This window comes from Gopherus flavomarginatus, chromosome 9 (assembly GCF_025201925.1).
Source record: "Gopherus flavomarginatus isolate rGopFla2 chromosome 9, rGopFla2.mat.asm, whole genome shotgun sequence".
In the NCBI taxonomy this organism is placed as follows: Eukaryota; Metazoa; Chordata; order Testudines; family Testudinidae; genus Gopherus; species Gopherus flavomarginatus.
The window spans coordinates 88,322,536-88,345,413 of record NC_066625.1 but is presented as its reverse complement, the minus strand read 5'-3'; the positions used below and the strand labels follow the sequence as shown (position 1 = coordinate 88,345,413).

Below are 22,878 nucleotides of genomic sequence, written 5' to 3'. Positions count from 1 at the left end.
CAGTTTTACTTTTTATTCGTATAACCTTAAATTAATACACAAATTTACTGTCATATGTAATCACAAGTTGAATAAGTAACTAAAATGAAGTGTCATGTGGTGTGCATTAACAAAACAGCTTTTAACACAGAATATGCCTTAAACTGGGACTAATTTTTCCCAAGGCAGAAAAAAACATGATTTAACACCATGCCATTCCTGACAAATGGGGAAAAACTCAGGTGCTAATTGCAACTATCTACCTTCTAGAAAAAGCCAAAGCCAGAGTCGGAATGGTGGATCAGAAGTGTCTGACCCAACTGTGGCTCTCTCAAAATTAGCAGAGATGATGATCCACAAGTGGATCTATAGAGGAGAGTTCTGGGAAGGAGGCATTTTATTTAATGACATACCTATGATGCTTAACAGTGGAGTATCAGAGCAGCTCATAAGCATTAATAAATTCTGCCTCATGCCACTACATGGTAGGAAAGTAGTAGTATTCCCATTTTGCAGATGAGAAACTGAGGCACAGAACTGTTCTATGAACACACACACACACACACACACACACACGGAAAGGAACTGGAACACTGAATTCAGGGAGAAAGAACCAGGAAACAAATAAGAAGAGGAAGCAAAAGGCAGAAATGCAACACACACACATCCTCCCACACACACACCCTCAGTCTACCTGAAGCCCGTCTACACTGCAGTTTTACAGCCCTGCACTCAGGCCAGCTAACACAGGCCAGCCACGGGTGTTGAATTGCAGTGCAGACATACCCTAAGTGAGTTACCTAAGGTCACATAGCTACTCTGTGTAACATCTGCACTGAACCTAGATCTCTTGTCTACGAACCACAACAGGCTCCTTCCCTCCGGATGGAATGACAGAATGCCCCAATAATGACAGTAGTATTAAGAATATCAACTCCTCTGCTTAAAATAAAGCAAATCTATAAACATGCTAAGCAGCGTAAAACATATGAGAATTTGAATACTTAACATTTCAAATAGGAAGGGTTAAATCCAAGAGAAATACCTGTGCACATTTCCTCTGCTCTCCACTACACCTCCAGGACAAATAAGGATGAGTTGTCAAGTTAAATACAAGCAGTCAAGTGACTGAATTATAATTTACTCTGTGCTCAATTTAAATTAGTGTGAGGCTATTAAAATATCCAGTATAAATACGGCAATTCATCACAAGCTGTCATGGATGACTTCATCTATTTGCTGGAGTGGCATACGTTCCACTAAAGGGAACGAGAGCAAAATCACAGGTCAAATTAAGCTGCTATTCTGTTTTAATTCACTTATTTAATCTGTGGCAACATAATTGTCTTTTACAGTATGTACAACTCAAAGGAAATTTGGGAGTATTATAGTCAGTATACAAATGATTAATCAAATGGTCCATTTAAATGCTAGTTTAAGAGCAGCAAATACTAAAGCAGCTGAAGAATGACAGTCAGCCACAATACACACAATACTAGGATTTTTCATCCACTTTTAGATGGATTTTTTCCCCAATTAGAAAATAAGTAATATTAGGAAATCTATTAAATCCTCCATGCATTATCTAGCTGAAAAGTTTTTATGGAAAACTCTAATGGTGTAGAGGGCTTCAGTCTGAAGCATGTACTTTTTTTCTGCTCAGTCTACTTGCAATTTTCAAATCTATCCACCAGCACAAAGCACCTAATCAACAGGTTTCCCAAGTGTTAACCTGGGTTGTCAAATCATTATGTAATATTTACATTTAACAGAAATATACTCATGTAAGAATAACTTCACACATTTGTAGCCCTTTCCATTCAGAGATGACCGTGTCCTCTGTTATTTGTCCGCTTTACACTGATCAATCCTCACAACGTTTTTATCAGGACAAAGGCCCTAACCTCATTTTTTAGATGGGGAAACTGAGTCAGGGTAAGTGACTTGCTCAAGGTGACAGAGCAAATTAGTGACAAAACGGGGACAGAGATGCAGGTTTCCTGATTCCTACGTTTGCAACCATGACATTATAAACACATGACAATACGCACATCCCGCAATATAATTTTTGAAAGGGCAGAGAACATGTACATTTTAATTAATATTGATAAGGACAATCAAAGTAGTAACATTTAGCAATCAAAATCCAGGCTAACAAACTCACAAGATACTAACTAACCCTTGGAGACTGGTCAGCTCCTTAGGGCTTGAGGAAAACAACCAGGTGAGGTTTTTTGGAGGGAAAGGTTTTCTTGCAAATGAAAGGTGTGTGTGGGGGGGGATCAGTCTCTCTTGCATGTAGTTAATCCTGACAAGCCTCTCCCTCCTCCAAGAACTGTGCCCTCACTTGCTCCACCACCTCCTGCAGGCAATTTCTGACTGTTCTCATAGTGGGATAGAGGCAACATGCCTGAGTAACTTTGTGCCACGGCTGGGATGGAGGGAGTCTCCTCTGTAAGTGGCTTGGAAGAGATCTCTCTCAAGGGAGCAGGAACATGGAAAGAGGCAGGACTCCCACTCAGCGAGAGATTCAACAGGCAAATATTTTAGCCTTTAAAAGAGAAATAATCTTGGGGAAGAACATTTTCGGCTGCACATTAAAAAAAAAAAAAAAGTCTTTTCCTGTTAAAATTCTTGTTCAGAATTACTTATACAGAACCACTCCCATGTTTGTTTATTGTGACTATGGCGAATTCTTGTCTTTTCCATTTGATTGTCACGGGTTTTGTCAATGACAAACACAATCCTTGAAATTGTTTTAAAAAAAAAGTCGCTTGTTCAGTGTGCTTGTGCAAAATTTGTTGAGCTCATCTCCTCTCTGAGTTCCACGTCCTGGGCTCTCATTCAGAGATTCATTAGACTTCAAACATTTCCTGAATTCAGAGAGCCAGTTGAGAAAGGGAGTCAGCAAACATTTGCTCTTCTCATATGCACTGGAATTTTCAGTGGATCATATCAAAATATGTAATTATGTATTTCATCTTTTTTACGCGAAATACAAAAGGATTTTTTATCTGCCCCACAGAAAAGGTCAGAGGCAAAGCTGGGAAATGTTATTAAAATATACATGGCTGAAAGCACAGAAAACCAGGGCCCAATCCTTGAAGCCCTCAGTGCATGGAACACATGCTGAAGTCAGTGAGCATTCCCTTATGGAGGTCTGCTAGCACAGGCCCACAACCAGAAGCTCCATTTACTTCAATTCACACGAGCAAACTGTGGCAATGTTGCTTTCAGAAGCTAGGCTGCAAATATGCCCTCCCCTGCCCCCGCAAAATAAAATTCAACACAACTCAGCGATGTTAGAAAAAACATTGGTTAGATACAGGATGGGAGAAAAGAGTCCTAATGAAAACCTTAATCGTACATAAATTTCTAAGTAATTTTCACATAAATTAAGTAAACTTTTTCTTTTTTTTAGTTACCTATTTAAGTTGCCAAACCATAACAAACACTAAAAGGAAAATGTCTTCCTGAACTTTTTGGACTGTTTTTAAGTTTTAGTGGTATCACAAAAACCATATGTTTAGACTTGGCTGATAAGTAAAGGAGGAACTTATTTTCAAATATTTTGTTTTAAAATATAAAATTGTATTTGTTATTCAGCTCTACATATGCTGACTTGGTGCAGTGGAATCAGAAATAGTTTTCATTATTTGTTAACAGCTTTCAGTCAAACTTCGGTCCAGATTGTCACTTATTTTAATAAATACTAGTAATTCAATAGTAACTTTCAGTGGAGGTTCTAAAAATGCTGACACAGGGAAATCCACGCTTGGATACAAATGATCAAAGGAAAATTTAGGAAGACTATGAAGAAAATTTTCAGAACAGCAAGATCTCTTAGAAAGCAGAATAATCTCCCAAGGGAAATAATCATCTCACAAAGCACATGAGAATATACTCTACAGAATGCTTCTGCATCAGCAGAGGAACAAATAGGATGACCTAGGAGACCTTTCTACCACTTATTTCTGTAATTCTAGGATTCAGGTGGTAAAGCAGAATCATTGCCAACTGGTTTTTATCCCCATGGTACACCACAGCTATTCTCAGGTTTACCCACTTAACCTACATGGGGGCGGGGAGGAATGTAGTGGTGCCTGAAGCACAATGCAGAATAATACCCCAGCTACCACCATATGAAACCTGGTCATCTGGGAACTCTGTGGTCATTCTGATTTGTTAGATTATGCAATGCGATTTTCCTACATAAAGTTCTGTGACTGTTTAACGCAATGAAGCAAATTAAGATCTGATAATTATAAAAAGGAAGAGGAAAGAAACCAAAGTCAAGATTAAAAAACAAAACAAAAAAACCCAGAAAATTACTACGATAGCTTACCTTTACTGCCAGTATTTTTCCACTAGGGACATGATATGCTCTGCATGAGGGAAAAAATTAAATAACTTGAGATCCTGCAAAATTACCTTTATACATATATGCAACCTATATATAACTAATTTCACATTAACACTTTTACTGGAAACCAGTTTCCCTATAATATTTCCAAACAGCAAAAGTATTTCAAGGCATCTATGTCTAAAAACAACTAATCAGAAAAATGAATTTATGTACAATAAAACTTTGTAGATGATCCACCAGTTTCCACATTATGTTTATGCATGTTTTGTAGATAGGCACATACATATGGAAATTTTATACTGTATAGTAATGTGGATATGGATATGAACAGACTTGCCTTTAGAGTTTATTACAAAGTAATGCAAGTATGATATAAACCCTTGTGATGGGGCACCTGCCCCAAACTAGGCTCTAAGGGGTTAATAGAGCCTTGGAAGGCTGCACAGGAGGCAGTCAATCAGAGAGGGTCTGAGAGGAGCAGCCAATCAGGGCCACGCTGGCCCATATAAGAAGGGCTGCAGACCACAGCTGCTTCAGTCACTTCCTGAAGCTTGATGAGGGAGGAAGACTGGCTGCCTTGCAGGCTGAAGGTAGCAAGCACTCCAGACAGAGCAGTGCTGCAGGTAGAGACCCAGGGAGCTAAAGGCAAATCCTGGCGGGTTGCAGGGATCGGCAGGCTGAGGCCCTGAGGCAAGGGCAATGAGAGTGCCAAGGGCCACAGGGACGTGTCCCAGCGAAAGAAACTGAGAGGCTGGAGGGGATGCAGCAGAGGGCTACCATCTACACGGTCTCTGGGTCAGGAGCCAGAGTAGTGGGCAGGCCTGGGTTCCGCCCCTCCTCCTACCTTGTCACTGAGAAAGTGGCCAGACAATTGGCTGCAGAAGCCACTGAGGGAAGTGGCTGGACAGTGGACTGCGATACTGTCCCCCAGAAGGGAGGAGTACAGACTGCGGCAGAGCCAGAGGGCTGTGTCATGAAAAGGACGTTGTGATCCTGGGAGTGATGTGGGTCCCTGGAGCAGAGTGACAACGGTGAGATGTCACCAGAAGAGGGAGCACTGGCTCGCACTGGCTAGCAGAGCTGATTCCGCAGACGATCAGCAGGGGGCGCCGCAGTGGTGAGTCGCACCCCATCACAACTGTATTCATATTCATATCCCATACATAGTCTACATATTCACAGCACAAACTAATCCTCTCTAATCCTGTAGCTATTCTGAGAGTTAAGACAAAAGGGCACCCAATGGTGGGTGATTGTTCATAGAAATCAAAAGACTAACCAGAATATTAGTTAGTGAAATCAACATTCAGCATCTGTCTATAGTATAATTAATATCTGTATTATAACAATGCATCTACACCTTAATGTCTACATGTACTTGAAATGATTTTGCACAGTAATCCAAGAGCAGTTTGTGTCAATTTGTCTCACAAAATATTTATAATTGGCTGTTATAAGATGAACAATATAATCCTAACCGTATTGTTCCAAGAAACTAAAGAAGTATGAGAAAAACATTCTACATATACATTTTGAATATAAACACAACCATTAAAGCTTTTTGCTTCAGAAATGTTAATGTCTAGTACTGGTTTATTGTACTTTGTACAATATTGTCATATATGTGGCATTAACTTTAATGAATGACAATACCGTGTAGCACTATATACCACTAGTAACTATCACTGAAGAAAAAAACTTTAATAGTTTTGTTCCCATGCAAAATTATTCATAGTATAGGACAAGAATATCATTTACTCTTATATTTTTAATTGTTTGCATAACTTCTGTTAATGGCTTGGGAGCTTAAAAAGCTCATTTAAAATGATCTTAAATCAACAATTTATGGGATAATATTGATAAATATGTGAACAGCATAAACTTATAGGGACTGACAATATTTTACATAGTATGCATCAAAATCAGTATTATTTTAATGTCAGTTTAAGATGCAGAACACAGGATTGTCAGATGAAGCTATAACTGAGAGACTGACAGTTGAATGCATAATAAATGAGTCTGGTGGTGTAGAAGAACTATTCTGTAACTATGGATGAACCAACGGTGGCAAAACATTTTGACTTTAAGATCAACAGAAATGATAAGAAAATGAACAGGTTGAGATAGCATGCTTAACGTCTGTTAGTTTAATATGTACTGTGCTGGACAGTTTGGCAACTTAATTAGCTTGTCAAGAAAGCTGATCTTTTTTCCATAAGAGAGGTTTCCTGTTTCCAAGTGAATTAAAAGGAAGACTTGATTATTTAATTATGATGCACGCTAATTCATCCATGGTAGTTTGGGTTACATTTCCAGCAAAGGGCAGATACCTGGTTTGGTTTACAGAGCATTTAATTATCATTGAGAACTGGACCACAAAGGAGACATCATGCCCATGGGTACGGTGTGTCCCTTGACTTTGCAAATGGTATGCTGCCTGGGAGAAAAGGAGTTTGTTTACTTCAGACTGATATGGCATCTCAGTTGTCTTGACCTTCCTAAACACAATAACTGTAAAGTGATAAAGTCTGAATAGGAGCTTTGGTTACACCAAAAGACAATGGTACACCTTGGCAGTGTTTTAATTAACAACTAACACTTCAAATTAGTCTGCATTTGCTATAGTAATTACCTGTTCCAGTGAGTGTGTGTGGAGAAAATATTTTTGTTAGATATTAGATAGAACAGCCACGGGGAATTAACCAATCTGGCTAGTGTCATATCCCAAAAAGCCCATAGAATAATGTGCTTACCCTGAAGGTTTGTTTTTTCTTTACATTTGTTAAATGTACCCACCACCCAATCTATGAGTAAATATGCAGAGATTGAACTAATATTGTATATAAATAAATATACAGTGCCATTCCAGGAGACAATTCTTTACACATCTTGCTGTCACCCAAAAGATAAAGGCTTGAGTAAACGAGCTTCATTGTGCTAGAATGTGACATGTGAGACCAAGGTAGGTAGCAAGTTCAATGTTGTACACTCTCAAAGACACCCAAATGGCCCAATTCTGCAAGGTGCTAAGAACTGATAGCGTTCAGCACTTGGCAGGATCCGGTCTTGGGTCGGCAGAGATACTTAATTTAAATCTCTTCCATTGAAGTAAAGCAAAGGCAATGGCTGTTGCTTAATAGGGACAGTTCTGATGCAAATTCTGATGGTTTAGGATGTATTTGAATAATGTGAGAGAGCTAATTTAACTAGATGTTGCGTGAAAGTGTGAAATTCTAAAGATTTGCAATAATTTGATAAATAAAAATAAATATATAGAGGTGCAGGTAAAAACAATATGCAGTGAATAATAGATTTTATTCCATATCAGCTTTTATGTAGTGCAGACACACACTTTTTAGTTGGCTTTTGCTCTTAGGGCAAATTTTTGCTATAGTAAAATATCTGTGCAGCTCCCACTGACTTCAGTAAAAATAGCTTGCACAGACTCTATGGCAGAGTGTGGCCCACATGGAGGACAGAAGGCTGTCTACCAGTGTCCAGAGGATTCTACGCTAAGTGGAACTGCAGAGCAGTGTATTACTAAAGATGGTCTCACTTTTTAATATTTTATGCATCAGGAAGCCTCAATAATGAATCACAGGCTTCCTCAAAACTACAGCACGTCAAAAAAATTTCTGTGAATAGACATTTTGCTAAAAGATGCATTTTAGGGGCTCTGAAACTATTATCAAATTTGTGTGGAATTTGACAAATAGTTTTGGGAGGAAATAAATAAAGCCATGGGACAAAAAAAACCTTATTTTTTAAATTGTGTTTTTAAGTTGAAATGTTTCATTTCAACCAATTCAAAAATTTTGTTTGGTGTTTTCATTATAGAATAGCATTTCATTTTCCACTTCAGCCAATTTAAAAAACAAAACAAAAAACACAGACAAGGGCAAATCAAAACAAAACACCAAAAAATGTTTTGGTTGATGCAAAATATTATTATTCACTCAGCTCTCCTTGCTATCTCTCAGTGTAGCTGAGGTCAAATATTTTGTTTACCTTCACTTTTGACTTGCGTTCCTTATATTTTTCTAACCACATTTTGTTTGCACAGCTCAGTACACTGGCACTGACCTAATGACCAAAGAACTTCTATAGGCATATCTCCTCTAAAACTGTGCTAAATCAGTTCTTACCAACCAAAGGAAATATGCCATTGTTTCAAAATCCACAACACTGCACCATGCAAAATATCCCAGGAAAACTACATTTTGAATTTATAAGAGTTCACACCTTACAGAAACCAGCCATGGAAGAGCAAGTCCATTTCTCTATTTTTTGTGTTCAGGCTTTATTTTTGCTTTGCAAATGAACCACTGCAAAAGCTATAACCCAGATGATTGGGAAGAGAAAGCTATAAATCATTTATTGTTAAGGAAAAATTGAACAGGCAGCATTATTACATCAAGTTAGCGAAGTTCTGCAACAAGAAATTTAAAAGGCAATTTCGAACAATGCAAATGCAAATTACTCACAAATCTGAACGTTATTATTAAAGTCTTGTTTCCATTTACAACTGCACAGATCCTTTTCATTTCTCTCCATTTCTGTATGTTATTTACACTGTGCATGTGTAATTAATGCCATGTAATGCACTGTTCATGTTTTCCTCTCATCAGAGGCATTACATATCAATCACCGTGGCAAACTGAAAAAATGTTTGTTTCCCTCTTTCAGCTATATCATTAGAAGCCTGATCCAGCTCCCACTGAAGTTAGTGGGAGTCTTTCCATTGCTTTAGAAGTATTACAGGTAATATCCTACATGCTTACAAAATAAAACATTCATTTTATCCTATCAACTTGACAACACGTTTACAGTGAACATTATGCTGCACTGACTAAATTTTTCCAACAGTAAAAACAAAACAAAACAAACTATACTATCTGCTAGGAATTTAGTTAGAAAATTAGACAGAAATAAAACAATTTTTATAATATCCTAACACCATCAAATCCCAGTTTTCTTGACCAAGACTTCAGCTCTTTCATAAATTGCAATTCCAAAATCCTGAAGCAAGCATAAATCAATACCAGCTAATCAGGTATTTCAGAGACAGTTTTGTTAAAGAAGTACCATTGGTCAATTTTTGTTCTGAACTAGGAATATTTTAGGTGAAACATGTTAATGAGATAACAAACACACAGTTCAGATATTCACATTTGGGGACCAACCCTGTAAGATGCTGCAGTCCGTTCAGATTCCTTGAAGTCAACGCTCTAGATTTTCATTAACTGAAGTGGACGCAGAGGGTGAGCTGAAAGGTAATGGGTTGAAAAGTACGCCCAAGCCACAGAATACCATAGTAGAGACCACAGAAGAATTCACACTAAAGCAATGAGTAACATTGCTTAGAAGTTAAAAAAACTATGTAAATAATATGATTATTTTAATGCCATCTAAGAGTGCATTTCTAATGCAGATAAAGGACAAGATCCATGCTCCCAGGAGCTTCCTACAAACTAATATTTGATGCGACACAAGCAGGTGAAGGGAATAATGCCATAATAGGGCAGGAGAAGCGGCAGCATCAATAAAATAAATCCATTACTCAATGAAGTGCTGAGTTTAAAAATAATCCAAAACTTATATTTGATTAAATCAAATGGTTGGAATAAATAAGTAGAGGACTTATCAATAGGGTTCTTATAAGCCTCACAGAAGAAATGAGTCTTCAGGAGGGAGGCAGAAGAGACAGTAGTGGTTTTGCAGCCCAGCTCAGATAGGACATCTTACGAATAAGAGGTGGCATGATAGGATAGCAATGGCTGTGAGAGAAGCGGACAAATAGGCCAACGAAGCTGGCACGCAGATATGGTGAAGAAGAGTTATTTATGGCCTTGACCCCTGCCCGGGTGTACTGTACTAGAAACCACAGGAGAATTCAAAACAAAGTGACTCGTGGGATTGCCTAGCAACTGAAAATCTAGATGGAATAAATGGCTGACGTTTCCATTTTGGGAACCTCTAAGTGAAAAAGTGTGCGATTCAGAGACGTTTGCTGAAAGCCACAATACACTATATAAGTATGGAAAAGACTGACTCCAACTCCTATAGATTTTGGAACATATCCATTGCAGAAAGGAAATTGAAATCTCTGTTCACATTTCCATCAGCATTCATTATTCTAGCCCTCTACATCCATTACAGTGAACAGCTTCTAAGCAAGACTGGCACAGTTGTGTCAAATATTTTATTAACTTAGACTCTTAACCATGTCCCTAGACACTGGAAGTCCTGAAGGGCCCAATGCAAGCCAAGTCCTTCAGCATAACTTTGTCACCTCTACTATGAAAATCAAAAGCTCACCAGGGAGCCTTACTAAGGCAGTATGCCCAAGTCTGTGGGCCGAGGCTGGTTATTCTGGGTAAAGAAGGAAAGATGGTCAAACAACGTCCTCCAGCTAACCTCAGAGACATTTGATCAACTTCAGAGGGTGATATATGTATCCTTTCTCCCCCAGAAGCAAAAACAATACAATGTGAACTTTGAGGGGATTTGGGAGGAAGAATCCAGATGACTCCTCACAACATCAAAATAAAACTAAACAGCAGTTTTGAACAGGAAAGAATACAAGGAAATAAAGAGCTGAGATTCAACAGTAACATGGGAATTTATATTATATAGTAAGGATTTAGGGATGGGCACATTAGCAGTGCATAGATTAGATATATTGCGTTTCTGAAAACTTTTACCATATATGTAACTAAAAAACATCATTGTTCACCTTTAATCTAGTATAATCAAATTAGTTTAAAAAACTTAACACTTAACTGAAACTTAAATATTACCTCACTCCCAGAACTGAAGAGTTACTAATGTTATATCCACAGTGTTACAGATGGGACAACTAACGCACACAGGGTTAAATGACTTGCGCAGTATCACAGAAGGATTCAGTATCAGAGCCAGGATTAGATTTCAGGAATTCCTGCTTCCCATTCCTAAATTCTTCCCAGCAAACTACTTTTCTATTTCCTCCTCCATCAATAATGGAAACAACAGAGCAATAAGGTATTCACTGTATAAGACTGAACCAATTCAATGACAAGCCATAGCCTGCCTATTACACTAATAGTCATTCCCTACCCCTTGCTATACACATAACTGACGTCTGCAAAACTGACAGAATGATGTGATGCTAGAGTGTAAATTCATTAGTGACGTCGCCACTGAGTACTAGGTAAATGGTGCTCTCCGCTTGCACGGGCTCCTGAAAGAATCTCCTGGGTAATCACGTGTATACGATCAGTCTTCTTAGCGTATGTGCAATGTGCCTCAGGTGGCGCATGACCTGAATTCACCATCGAATTTGGTCTGCTAGTTGGATCATTAGCTTCCTCGATCTGGGCTGGGTACTGACAAGGAGTGCGACATGAACGACGATCCTTCTAATAGCTGAAAACATTTCTAACAGTGACGGGACAACACAGTTCCTGTGAACAAAACATGGTACTTCCTTCAGAAACTTTGGCAAGTGAGGACTGTTGGTATAAGTATTTCTTGCCACATAATATACTTCAGGGATGCCTATGAAAACAGTAGAAGCAATTATTCTTTTAAATTATTTATAGAATCCTACCAATTCCTAGAGGTTTTTCCAAATGAATAGACCTTGAATTCAGGCATGCGACTGATACTGCGGCCAGTAACAAAAACTACAGCATCCAGTTTCATATGGGAAATCCTTTCTACTAGGACACAGTAAATCTACTTCCTTAATAAAAGCAAATATAGCTATAACAATTCCAAAACCACTTAAGTGTTCTTTTTCTTGAAAATTTACTTACTGTGACAAAACCTAGATGGAAATTGTGGTTTTTCTTTGACAAGTATAAGAATGATTGTTTAAATGATACTATATTTTCTCCTTAAAACTGGAATGGATCCTCCAACATTGCAGTGTTCTTGTTTCATACTGTTAGAGGGCTTATTCATTCACCTTCCCACTTCCCTGGTCCTTCTCATGTGAATAGAGAGCCACAATATCCGAAGCCTGAAGGTGCAAGCAATTCCATGTTTATTGGGGTGAACTTCCAGCAAGCTTAAATCCAAGTTCCTTTTTCCTTATTTTCGAATTCCAACTTACTTCCTGTTTGCCCCAATTTATATAGCAATAGTCTCAGCTATACCTTAACCAATCATTTTACTGAAATTTACCTAACCAATCCTAACATATTCTAACATGATTAGTTAATCATCTATATCCTAAAACATATGTTCCACTGACTATGCCAAAAATAATTTCTCTAAGGGAACAAGAGGTTGAGAGTGGGGAAAACTGTTCCTCCAAGATTTTAAGCTTGACGAGACACAGAATATATAAAATCTTTGATTCACTAGGTTCTCCTTTCCAAATCAACAAGAGACAGATTCTGCCCTCCCAATGTAGTCACATGCGCTTGCTCATAAAATAGAATACAGTGCAAACATTTTTTTCCGTGTCCTGATGTTCAGGACATCTGAAAAGTAAACTTTCCAAGACATCTCCTGTGTGTGCATACATCTATCTTTCTCCTGCCCTCCCTCTACCTCATCATTTGTCCGCTGAATACTTGTTCAAGAGAGAGGCATTTTTCCACTCAACAAAGGCTACAAACACTGTTCAGCCTTACCCAGATCTGTATCAGGCCACCTAAGGAACAGCACAGATAGTCTCCAAAGAAAACACAGTGTAATCCTCCTTGACAAAGAATCACAACACAGGCTTTCAGAAGGACCGGAATGGTGAAGACCTTCAGAACTCAGGTATTGAAGACCCAATGGAAATAAACATGCCTACAGGAGTGTCTGGTCTCAACATTCTGAATGTAAATGTTTACACAATAAGCAGCAGTTCATCTGGTGGCACGCATCATCAGCAAACAGTTCTTCATATGCAAGAACTCAGAAGAGAATCAAACAGATTGAACATTTTCTTGTCCTAAGAGAAATAACCTAGAGCAAAACAATTCTGTAACAGCATTGTGTAAGATGAATAAAATAAGTGTTGCACATTGGAGAATGACATGTCAGTCACCAGCTGCAAACTACATGCGGCAAATCACCCACAGATTTGGTTTACTGCTTTTGTCCGTGTGCGCGTGTGGATTTACCACTGTGTTTCATGCTAATGGTTAGATTTTGGGAGTTTTAACGATAGCGTTGTCACCTACTAAAATGGCCATCTAAAAAATAGATTCAAATTGTTTCTACGAAATAAACACTTTGTCTATTACAGAAGGCAGCAACAACTGTCAAACACATTAGCCTGGCTCTCTGGCTGGTAAAACAGGAAATACAAAGTGAACAGCAGTTGTAAAAAGAAGCTTTTATGGGGACTCTGCTAGTTCAAAAAGCAATCTATGCCAACCTTCCTTCTGTCTAAAATCCTATAACAAATGCTTGAATAGTGATTGCAAAATGATTTTCTTGTTAAACTACAGAACCAAAAAAATGCTTGTATCTAAAATCTAAAGAGTAAAACGAACATCAGAAACAATACAAAGTGAATGTACAATACTTGATTCCACATATGGAGAAGGAGGGTGAGGGCCAGTGTATATGCGTGTGAGATTAAGTAGATCCCCATGTCATTTACCCAAGCAACATCTGTACAGTTGTCATTTCCATCTATTACCACTTTCCTTAATCCTCCTTTCCCCCTCTGCACACACCCCCCCGAAGACCAGAAATCTGGAAGTCATCCTTTACACAAATTGCTTTCCCTTCCCTTCCTCATCTCCCTTGTCCATTCCTATCACCGCAGCCACAAAAGGGTCTGGATCCTGCAAAGATATCTGCATAGACAGAGATCTATCCATAAAATCCCTTTGTGGCGTTGATCCCTTAGTCCTCACCTTGACACGGCCTCTGCTCAAATACACATTCATGCCCTAATTGCTGAGTAAGAACTATTTAAGGAGCACAGTGGTTTTGCACAATATTTCCTAGACCTAGAAAAGATAACCATATGGTAAACAAACAAAATTATTCTGGCATTCCCTACAGCAGCTGGAATTGGTGATTCCATTTAATCTCTGCTCAGTTTCACACAAAATTTAGGTTAAAAATTTAATTCAGACTAGTTTTACATTGATTTTTTTTAAAAAACGTGTTGTAAGTACATTTGAGATGATCCTGGCTATTCTTCCCACTTGCCAGCTTTAGGCCCTTGTGAAATCTTTGCTTTCGAACCTTGCTTTCCCAAAAGCTGAGCCCGCAAAATATCTGAGTGCCAATGTTTAAAGGCCTATAATATCAAAATGTTTCTGCGATGCAGCCAGAAGATGGTTTTAGATCAAGTTAAAATATGATTGGCTAATCTTAATATTCCAGAATAACCACTGAACATTCCCCCCTCAGGAACTTCAGGGGAAATAAATTGAAAATCAGCATCCTGCTATTAATGACATTACTGTTGACTTTTCTGTTCCACTCACTGTTCTTTACAGAAAATTCTAAGTGAGAATAAGGACACAGTTTAAAACATGATGCCGGTAAATTCTCACAATAAATGGTTCTAACACAACTTACATCAAGTGGACATTCTACTGTGCATGTATCAGATTGCACAGGTTTTATAAACAAAAGAATTATAAAAAGTGATCTGTGCTAAGGGACAGCCCTTATCTATCACTTTGGCATCACTCAGCCTTCGCTCAAGAAAGTCACACAACTGATCTAGTAAGAAGACTGGTTTCAGAGTAGTAGCCGTATTAGTCTGTAGCCGCAAAAGAAAAGGAGTACTTTTGGCACCTTAGAGACTAATAAATTTATTGTAGCATGTAGTATTTTCCATTACATGTATCCGATGAAAGGAGCTGTAGCCCACGAAAGCTTATGCTACAATACATTTGTTAGTCTCTAAGGTGCCACAAGTACTCCTATTCTTTTCAGTAAGAAGACTGTTACTTCTAACCACTAGAATGCTGCTTCCTCTAAAGCAAGGGAAGCTGCTGAAAAAAAACTTACATTGCCTTTACAGAACACCTAACAAACGCAGCTTAAGTTTCTATTCGCTTAATCTTCCAATCTAGAGGATGGGTATACAATGCAAACAAAACAACTTTAATTTAAGAATCATCCCATTTCTAATTAAACGGCCAGAGGCAGATGGTTGGATAAGTTTTAATCAGTTCCAATAACCTATTGATTGGTATACTGAAGCTTAAAAAATTAAAAGTAGAAGATGATTGGGGAATTGTCCCATCTCAGAACAACAGCAGAACCTTCTGTAAATAACTCCTCTTTTCACCATCAGTTAAATGAACATTTCAATACCACAGTACAAAGTCTTCTGCAAAATTACTTTAACTAACAAGCAGAAATTTATCAGCTTCAGTCAAAATCAATGCTGAAATCAATTTGAACACTGGTTGTGTCTAAAGGGGCTCATTGGCAATTTAGGGAAATTACACCATGTAAATGCCTGTGCTTTAATTGAACAGTTTCATCAACTAGGCTGTGATTGCTGTCCGTTCATTTATTTACTTTCACTGCAACTACCATTCTGCAAAGGAATGGTTTTTGTCAGTCTTGAAGGAGGCACTTTATCTTCATTTTATGCACTTTTGTGCATAACAGATTTTATGAGGCAGGCAAGCAATGGCTAGGTTCAAAAGAAACAAGCAAACAGCAATCGCTGGTCACTCTTGTTTAAACTGTAAGGACAGTAAGAACAACATTCTGTGGGGCATTTTTAATTTACTCCAGCTATTATTGTTACAGTGGTTTTTAGCATGACTAAAAATAGGGTGTAAAATAGCCACAAGAAATGGAAAAATAAAGCAGAATGGGTAAGGGTAGAAAAGAAGCATGTGTAATGGTTAGAATACAAGATTAGGGGATCTGGTTTCTAGGCCTACGAATGCCATAGACTTGCTGTAGGACATTGAACAAACCATTTAATCTCTCTGTGCCTGCATTTTTCATTCTGTAAATTTCTGATTATACTTCCCTTCCTCACAGCATTATTCTGTTAGGATTAATTCATGAACATTTGTAAAGTGCTTTGAGATCCTCAGATGGAGATTGCTACAGAAGGGCAATTTATTACAGCTTTATTCAGACAGACAAAACAGCAACAGACAGAAGTAGAATGAAAGGGAAAATGATGGTGAAAAAACCTCATGACAAACAATGGGGGGAGGTGGAATCACTACTCAGATTTAGAGTCTGGCCAACACCATCATTTAAGTTGGAAGAGGATACCGGAAGAAGTTACTGTTTCTGAAGAACACATCTGCACTCTAGACTCCTTCATGACAATGTCCCTTTACAACGATACCTGCATCACCGTTCTTGATCAAGGAAATACTTTGAGGTAAGCAAGAAAACAGAAAAACCCTGAAGAGCCCAAATTACATAAGGAATCAGCAAAAATCTCAAATATTCTTGTGATGGGTTCCTGTGGAACTGGGGTACCACTGAGCCCGCCTGACTCACCAGCCTGGGCTCCCTTCCCCTTCAGCACACACACAGGTAGGGACACACCCAGCTGCAGCAACACACAGATCCTGAGATCAGCTCTGCATGCGAAGGCTCAGCTAAGGCATGCACTCCCTTTTGGAGCGCAAACTCAAAATGATACCGTCTTGCGCTGCATAGGGAACTACAGCATAAGCTCATGAAATTAACCCCCTCCCTCAATGTAGAGGAAGATAGGCAACAGCTTTCTGCCCCCAGTTATGATTTCCACACACTGATTTTAGACAAAAACAAGTTTACTAACTACAAAAGATAGATTTTAAGTGATCATACGGATGGCAAACAGATCAAACCTAGCAAATTAACAAAAATGTAATCTAAGCTTACTATACTAAAGAGATTGGATATGAGTAGCAAATTCTCACCCTAATTGTTATTTTAGGCAGTTTGCAGAAATTCTTGAGGGCAAGCTATACTTGCTTGCATCTTAAAACCCCAGGCATTCCTTTCACAGGCTTAGAAATCCCTCTAGCCTGGGTTCAGCCCTTCTCCCCTAGTCCAGTCTTTGTTCCTCAGGTGTTTCTAGCAATCTTCTCAGGCGGGAGGTCAGTGAAGAACCACGGTCATGTCACTCCTTGCCTTAAATAGCTTTTGCATATGGTGGGAACCCTTTCTCTCCCCTCTTAGCTGCCATGTCCAGTCAGTGGAAAAACATTGTATTCCAAGATGGAGTCCAGTACCAGGTGACTTAGTCACAAGCCCCTATAGGGACACAGCAGCCATGACTCTGAGGCTGTTAGTAGTGTCCTCAGAAAGGCTCTCCAGTGGGAGATTAGCATCTTCTAAGACCTCTTGTTTTCTCTAATGGCCCTTCCCATCCAGACTGATTGCATTCTGCCTAGTGGGTGCTCCCCAGGTGTAAACACATTTGTAATAGATGCATAGACACTATTCCTAACTTCAGATACCAAAATGATGCATACATATGCATAGGATAATCATATTCAGTAAATCATAACCTTTTCAATTATATCTTACATGACCTATCTTGCATAAAATACATCATAGTTATGCCATAATCATATCATAATATTACTTTGAAGAATATGGGGCATAATGCCAGAATTCTGTCACCACTTTGGCTTCTGGAGGTTGGATAACCTCCACCTCCTTTACCCTAGAAGTGAGCTTCCCCTCTCATCCTACAGAGGATTATACTCAAATAGCACAGCTTGTACATGCTGCTTTCAGAAGGGAAACACTTGAACATCAAGACGATAACCTTCCAGATGTTTTGCCATGCATTGTGTGTAATGTGAAATGGCCTATCCCAAAGGTGGTTGTGATAAAGAATATACAAATGGGCATATTCTGAAGTTAGCACATAACTCAAGTGAACAGCAAAACTGCTCAAGTGAATTTCTGATGCAAACTGAAAATACACACTGTTCACAAATAAATATTAAACCTCCATATTTATATTCATTTTCTGCAGCCACACCAGTCTTCTGGCCTGTGGATCAACCACCTCTCTCCAGACCCTCCACATAATTATACAAACAACAACAAAATTGTCTGATTTAACAAAATTTTGGTTGATATGATGACCAACACACTTTACTCACAGATTTTAGATAACTTTACTGTACAATTTATTATGGTTTAATTGGGACATTATGTTGACTGAGTAATTATATAGTGATGTCTTGCCGATACTGTAAACCAATCTAGTAGAATCTAGTATATTCATACACCATACACAATACATACTTTTAATACTCCAAGCATTTTAAAGTGCTAAACTGACTGTAACCTAAAGAGAATTCTAATTTTGTTTGAACATTTGACATTTCTTTACCTGCATTTAAAAAGCTGAAATTAAAAAATATGAAATTAAAAATATGCTGAATGATTTTATTTCAGAATCTAGTAGAAGTGTGAAACTTCAGAGAATGCCATGCCTGTGAAAAATATTATAAAACAATTATTTGCCAGTAGCTAATACCATTTCTATATAATATTTACATTCTAAATACATACTGATACAGTATTTTGGTTCTAAATAATTTAGTGCAGTTACTGCTCAGAGTCAGCGGCAGAGTTTACACATTACATTGTGTATCAAAATGTTAACATATTTCACTAAAGAAAGGAAGCAATCTTACAAAAATATGGTCTCTCAGAGCTCTGTAACCAATGATAGAGGTAAAAATATGTATCAGAAAGACACACACTTTAAATGCCTTTTGGACTTTGCAGTGAATTATTTTTCAAAAAAAGCAATTTAATTAAATACCCTAGATGAGGCAGTATACAAATATTTTCTTCTCTTGTGCAGCAGCCAAGAGCCTGTACTCTCCATCATATCAATTTTTATAAAATAGTTCAGAAAAATTAGAAAGCCTGTTATAAAACTGGAAGGTTAATAAATCCACCACCATAACTATATCAGACCCAATCATGCACCCTCAACTCTCACTGAAATCAATGGCAGCTGAGGGTACAAAAGATCTCACAGAACTGGGCCTAAAATTAGTGAATACAAAGAGCAAATCCAAGTGGCTTAATGATGAAAACAGACTAGAATGGTGGAAGGATTATTATTTATTTTGAACTTCCAAATAACTTTTCAACAAGCTTTATTCAAAGTGAGGAGCATACTCCCAACAAAGTACCAGAGCTACATATTATATGCATTCAAAACAAGCAAGACAACTTAATTGTGTCTGCAGTGATTGAACTCTGTAGCTGCTTATCATTCCTTAATTAAAAAAATAGTGCATCAAAAAGCAGTAGAAAATAATTTTAAAAGGAAGTCAGGCAATTATAAAATCCCTTTTCTTTGAAGAAAAAACATTCAGATTCAGCAAGTTCTCACTAGAAATATTGCTATAAAGTATTGATTTTTGCCAGACTCAATTGACTGAAAAGTTGTTTGTATAGCAATATTGGCCAAGCCAATATACTGGAACAGTTTTGCTACACACAGTAATCAAGTGCATTTCTGAAGTATAATTATACTGTCATAAAAATAAAGCCAAGATACCCATTCTCCAAGCAATAAAATAGTGGAGGATGTAAAAAACCTAAATAAATGAAATATATATATTTTCTAATGAAACACAGTGTCTTCCAAAGAGAATGAAAACACTTCCTCTCTCTTCCCTTAAGCCAAGGTTAGCATGAAAAGTGATCAATACTTCAATCTCAATAAACTATTTCAATAATAGTTAATTCACGTGGAAACAGAGGCTGAAAATTTCTGCTCAGCGACCTGCAACATGCTATCTTGTTTGCTGAATGCTGATAATATATCATTGCCATAATGGAAATGACTCAGTATGAAGTGATAGAAAGACAAAAATTGAACAAGGAAAAGATACCCACAAATACCCGCTCATTCTTTACATTCAAATCAATACCATGTATGCTGCCTTCTGAAACAAACCTATGGCATGGAATGCTGGTAGGCTGAAAGAGTCAAACATTTGTAATTAATTTTATCTGACAAATGTTCATTGATCTACTAGAATAAAATACTTGTGGGTTGCTATCCATTACTGTAGTGCAGTCCAGCCACCTGTACGTATTTCATTTTGCAATTTCTTATTGGCTCATACAACATGTATGCTTCTTTGACCAGGAAAATCCAATTCCCACTACAGAGAGGCAAATGCTCCAATATAAGAAAGTTTTATTGGCTTTATACTGAACATATCACAGGACCATAGTCAAACACCCCAAAATATACATCCAAACAATATTAATATTCATTTCTATATTCATTCTATCTTTTCATGACTTTGAAATTCTTTCAAAATTTTTAGTTTTGAAAAACTAAGACCAGCTTTACATCAACCTCCGTATAAAGATGCAGAGTTCACTCTGCTGACTTTTTATAACAGCAGTCGCTAGTAACTCCCCCAGAACGAAAGAGTACGTGGGGAGAAATAGGAGCAAACAATGGGAGAGCCTACGGGAATTAATATCTTAGCAACAGTTGGGCTTGGGGAGGAAACTTGGGCTGAGGTTTATGCTCTGTTATTTGGGTGTCTGGTAAAACCAAACCTTAGGAATGGTAAGCCTGATCTAAGACGGCATGGGTAGACTTTCTCTGGAGCAAGATGAAATGCCGCTGGCTCATGAGAAAAAAAAAATCAACTAGCTACTACAGTGAGCATTTTTTATATTTTAAAACACACACACACACACGACAATGAAAAAAGGAAAACAAAAAAAGTATGTTCTCCTAGGCTCAGAGGAGGTCTAAAGTTTGTCCTCCCAAAAAAACATAATTCCTTGGAAAGCCAGTTTATATCAAATCAAGACAGCCCAAAACCCTTAACAAGACAGACATTGGGATCATCACAGCCCACCCACGAACTAACATGCAGAGGAGCTGCCAGAAGTGCCACCCCTTCCCTTTCACACCATTTTTGCTTTATCTGTCCTTTCGTAACGTAGAAGAGTAAAGAACGTGAAAGGCATGCCAGGCAGGATTGACACTGCCTAGCGTTTTATCCAAGTTTCCTATACGGATTCTATGGCGCACATGTTGTACACATGGCAAATACAAATATTTGACGTGTATATAGAAGCTTCCGTCTCTAGGGATATCACAATTCTTTATAAACTATATACACACATTGGGCCTAAAATCCAGCCATCCCTTAGAAGCAGGGCAGCAGCTAGGTACACCATTAGGTCCTAATGCAAAGCTCACTAATGTCAACTTCAGTGGGCTATGGATCAAGCCTTTAGTTATGCTAACACCTCATAGCAGTTCCCACTCCCATCTCACCATGCCACTTTCATCCTCTCTTCTTTCTACTTTTCCATCACTTCTTTCCCTTCTCCACACTCTATTTAGCCTCTGTCCTTCCCCACTGGTGCCAACCATGTTTCTTCCATCACTATCTTCTTCTTCTGCCTTCTCTTAGCGGGGCAGTAGTAGGATTTCAGTCTCTTTAATCAACTCCATAACACACTTTCTCATGTGATGCACAAACAGCTTGGGCGTGAAGACCACAGCACAACCAAGGTATATGTATAACATACATACAAGGTATCTGTGTGTGACAAGTGCACTACCTGTTCTATGTTCAGGATGCAGAAGCAAGAGAGATACAGACATATCTGTATTTTTGAAACAGCATTAAGCAAATATGGTGAGATCAGCAGGGCTATGTCCTTGGTTAACAAGGCCATTGCCAAGGTGTCATTTTGAAGTTATGTACCATGCAACCATCCTGCCAATTTGTACTAGACAATCACGCTGAGGCTCCAATCAGATCTTAGAAAATGATGACAATGGTAAATCTTCTATCCTGCACAAGGCTAAGAATAGTGCCTGCTGACAATATCTCCTTCCTTGCTCCTTATTAGATCCACTTCTTCCAAGAAGGTGATCTAATATTGGGGAACAATGAGAGATGTGGTTTTAATGAGTGGGACTTGCATGCTAAGATTTTCCTTGTTAAAATGGTCCTCCATGCCCTCCACAAGCAACAAAACATGAGTTCTCCTTCACTATGTCTGGTCCTGACCTTGAAGTTCCAATCCCCCCCAACACCCTTCGTCCATTCTCTCTCTAAGAACAATCCTTGCTCCAGAATGGGTTGTGCTCTTGTCCTCCAGCTGAGAAACAGAAGCAACTCTTTCCAAAGAAGCAGCAGTCATAGACTGATTTGTAGGTGCAACAATCCACAATCTCTCCCCAGTATAAAGAGAAAAAGCACATCATGACTACAAAACATATGTTTGAAATCTATAGCTCTAGAGAATAAGTAATATCCAGAAGACAAATAAGAGAACTTGATAGAAGGTCTTTGTACCACCTTCCATGTACCAGGTTGACTTGATTTTGGAAATCTGTTAAGATTTATAACAAATCTGCATTTACTCTGATAACAACTCCAAAACCCATTTTTATTAAAATTCATGTTAGGAGACAGAAAGCAGGAGCTTAGGGAAGTTGGCAGCCAATTCAAAAATAAAATAAATGTGTTGTGGTTTTAAAAACATTTTTTAAAAAACGTTACTATCCAAGTTAAAATGTGTAAGGTATAAACAAGATCAAAATGGGATGCCATGTTACTGTATAGGGTAAATAGCTC

At 38.2% G+C, this 22,878-nt stretch overlaps 1 protein-coding gene across 8 annotated transcripts in view; it reads right to left on the bottom strand.

Moving 5' to 3' along the window:
* MAP2K5 (mitogen-activated protein kinase kinase 5) overlaps positions 1-22,878 on the bottom strand; it is a 188,461-nt gene that overhangs the window by 124,792 nt on the left and 40,791 nt on the right. For all 8 annotated transcript variants that reach the window (XR_007776286.1, XR_007776287.1, XM_050967577.1 and 5 more), the window contains one exon: positions 4,325-4,364. Coding sequence is in view for 6 of the 8 variants with exons in the window: in XM_050967577.1 (XP_050823534.1) it covers positions 4,325-4,364 (40 nt within the window). In the remaining 2 variants the exon portion in view is untranslated. The remainder of the gene's footprint in view (positions 1-4,324; positions 4,365-22,878) is intronic.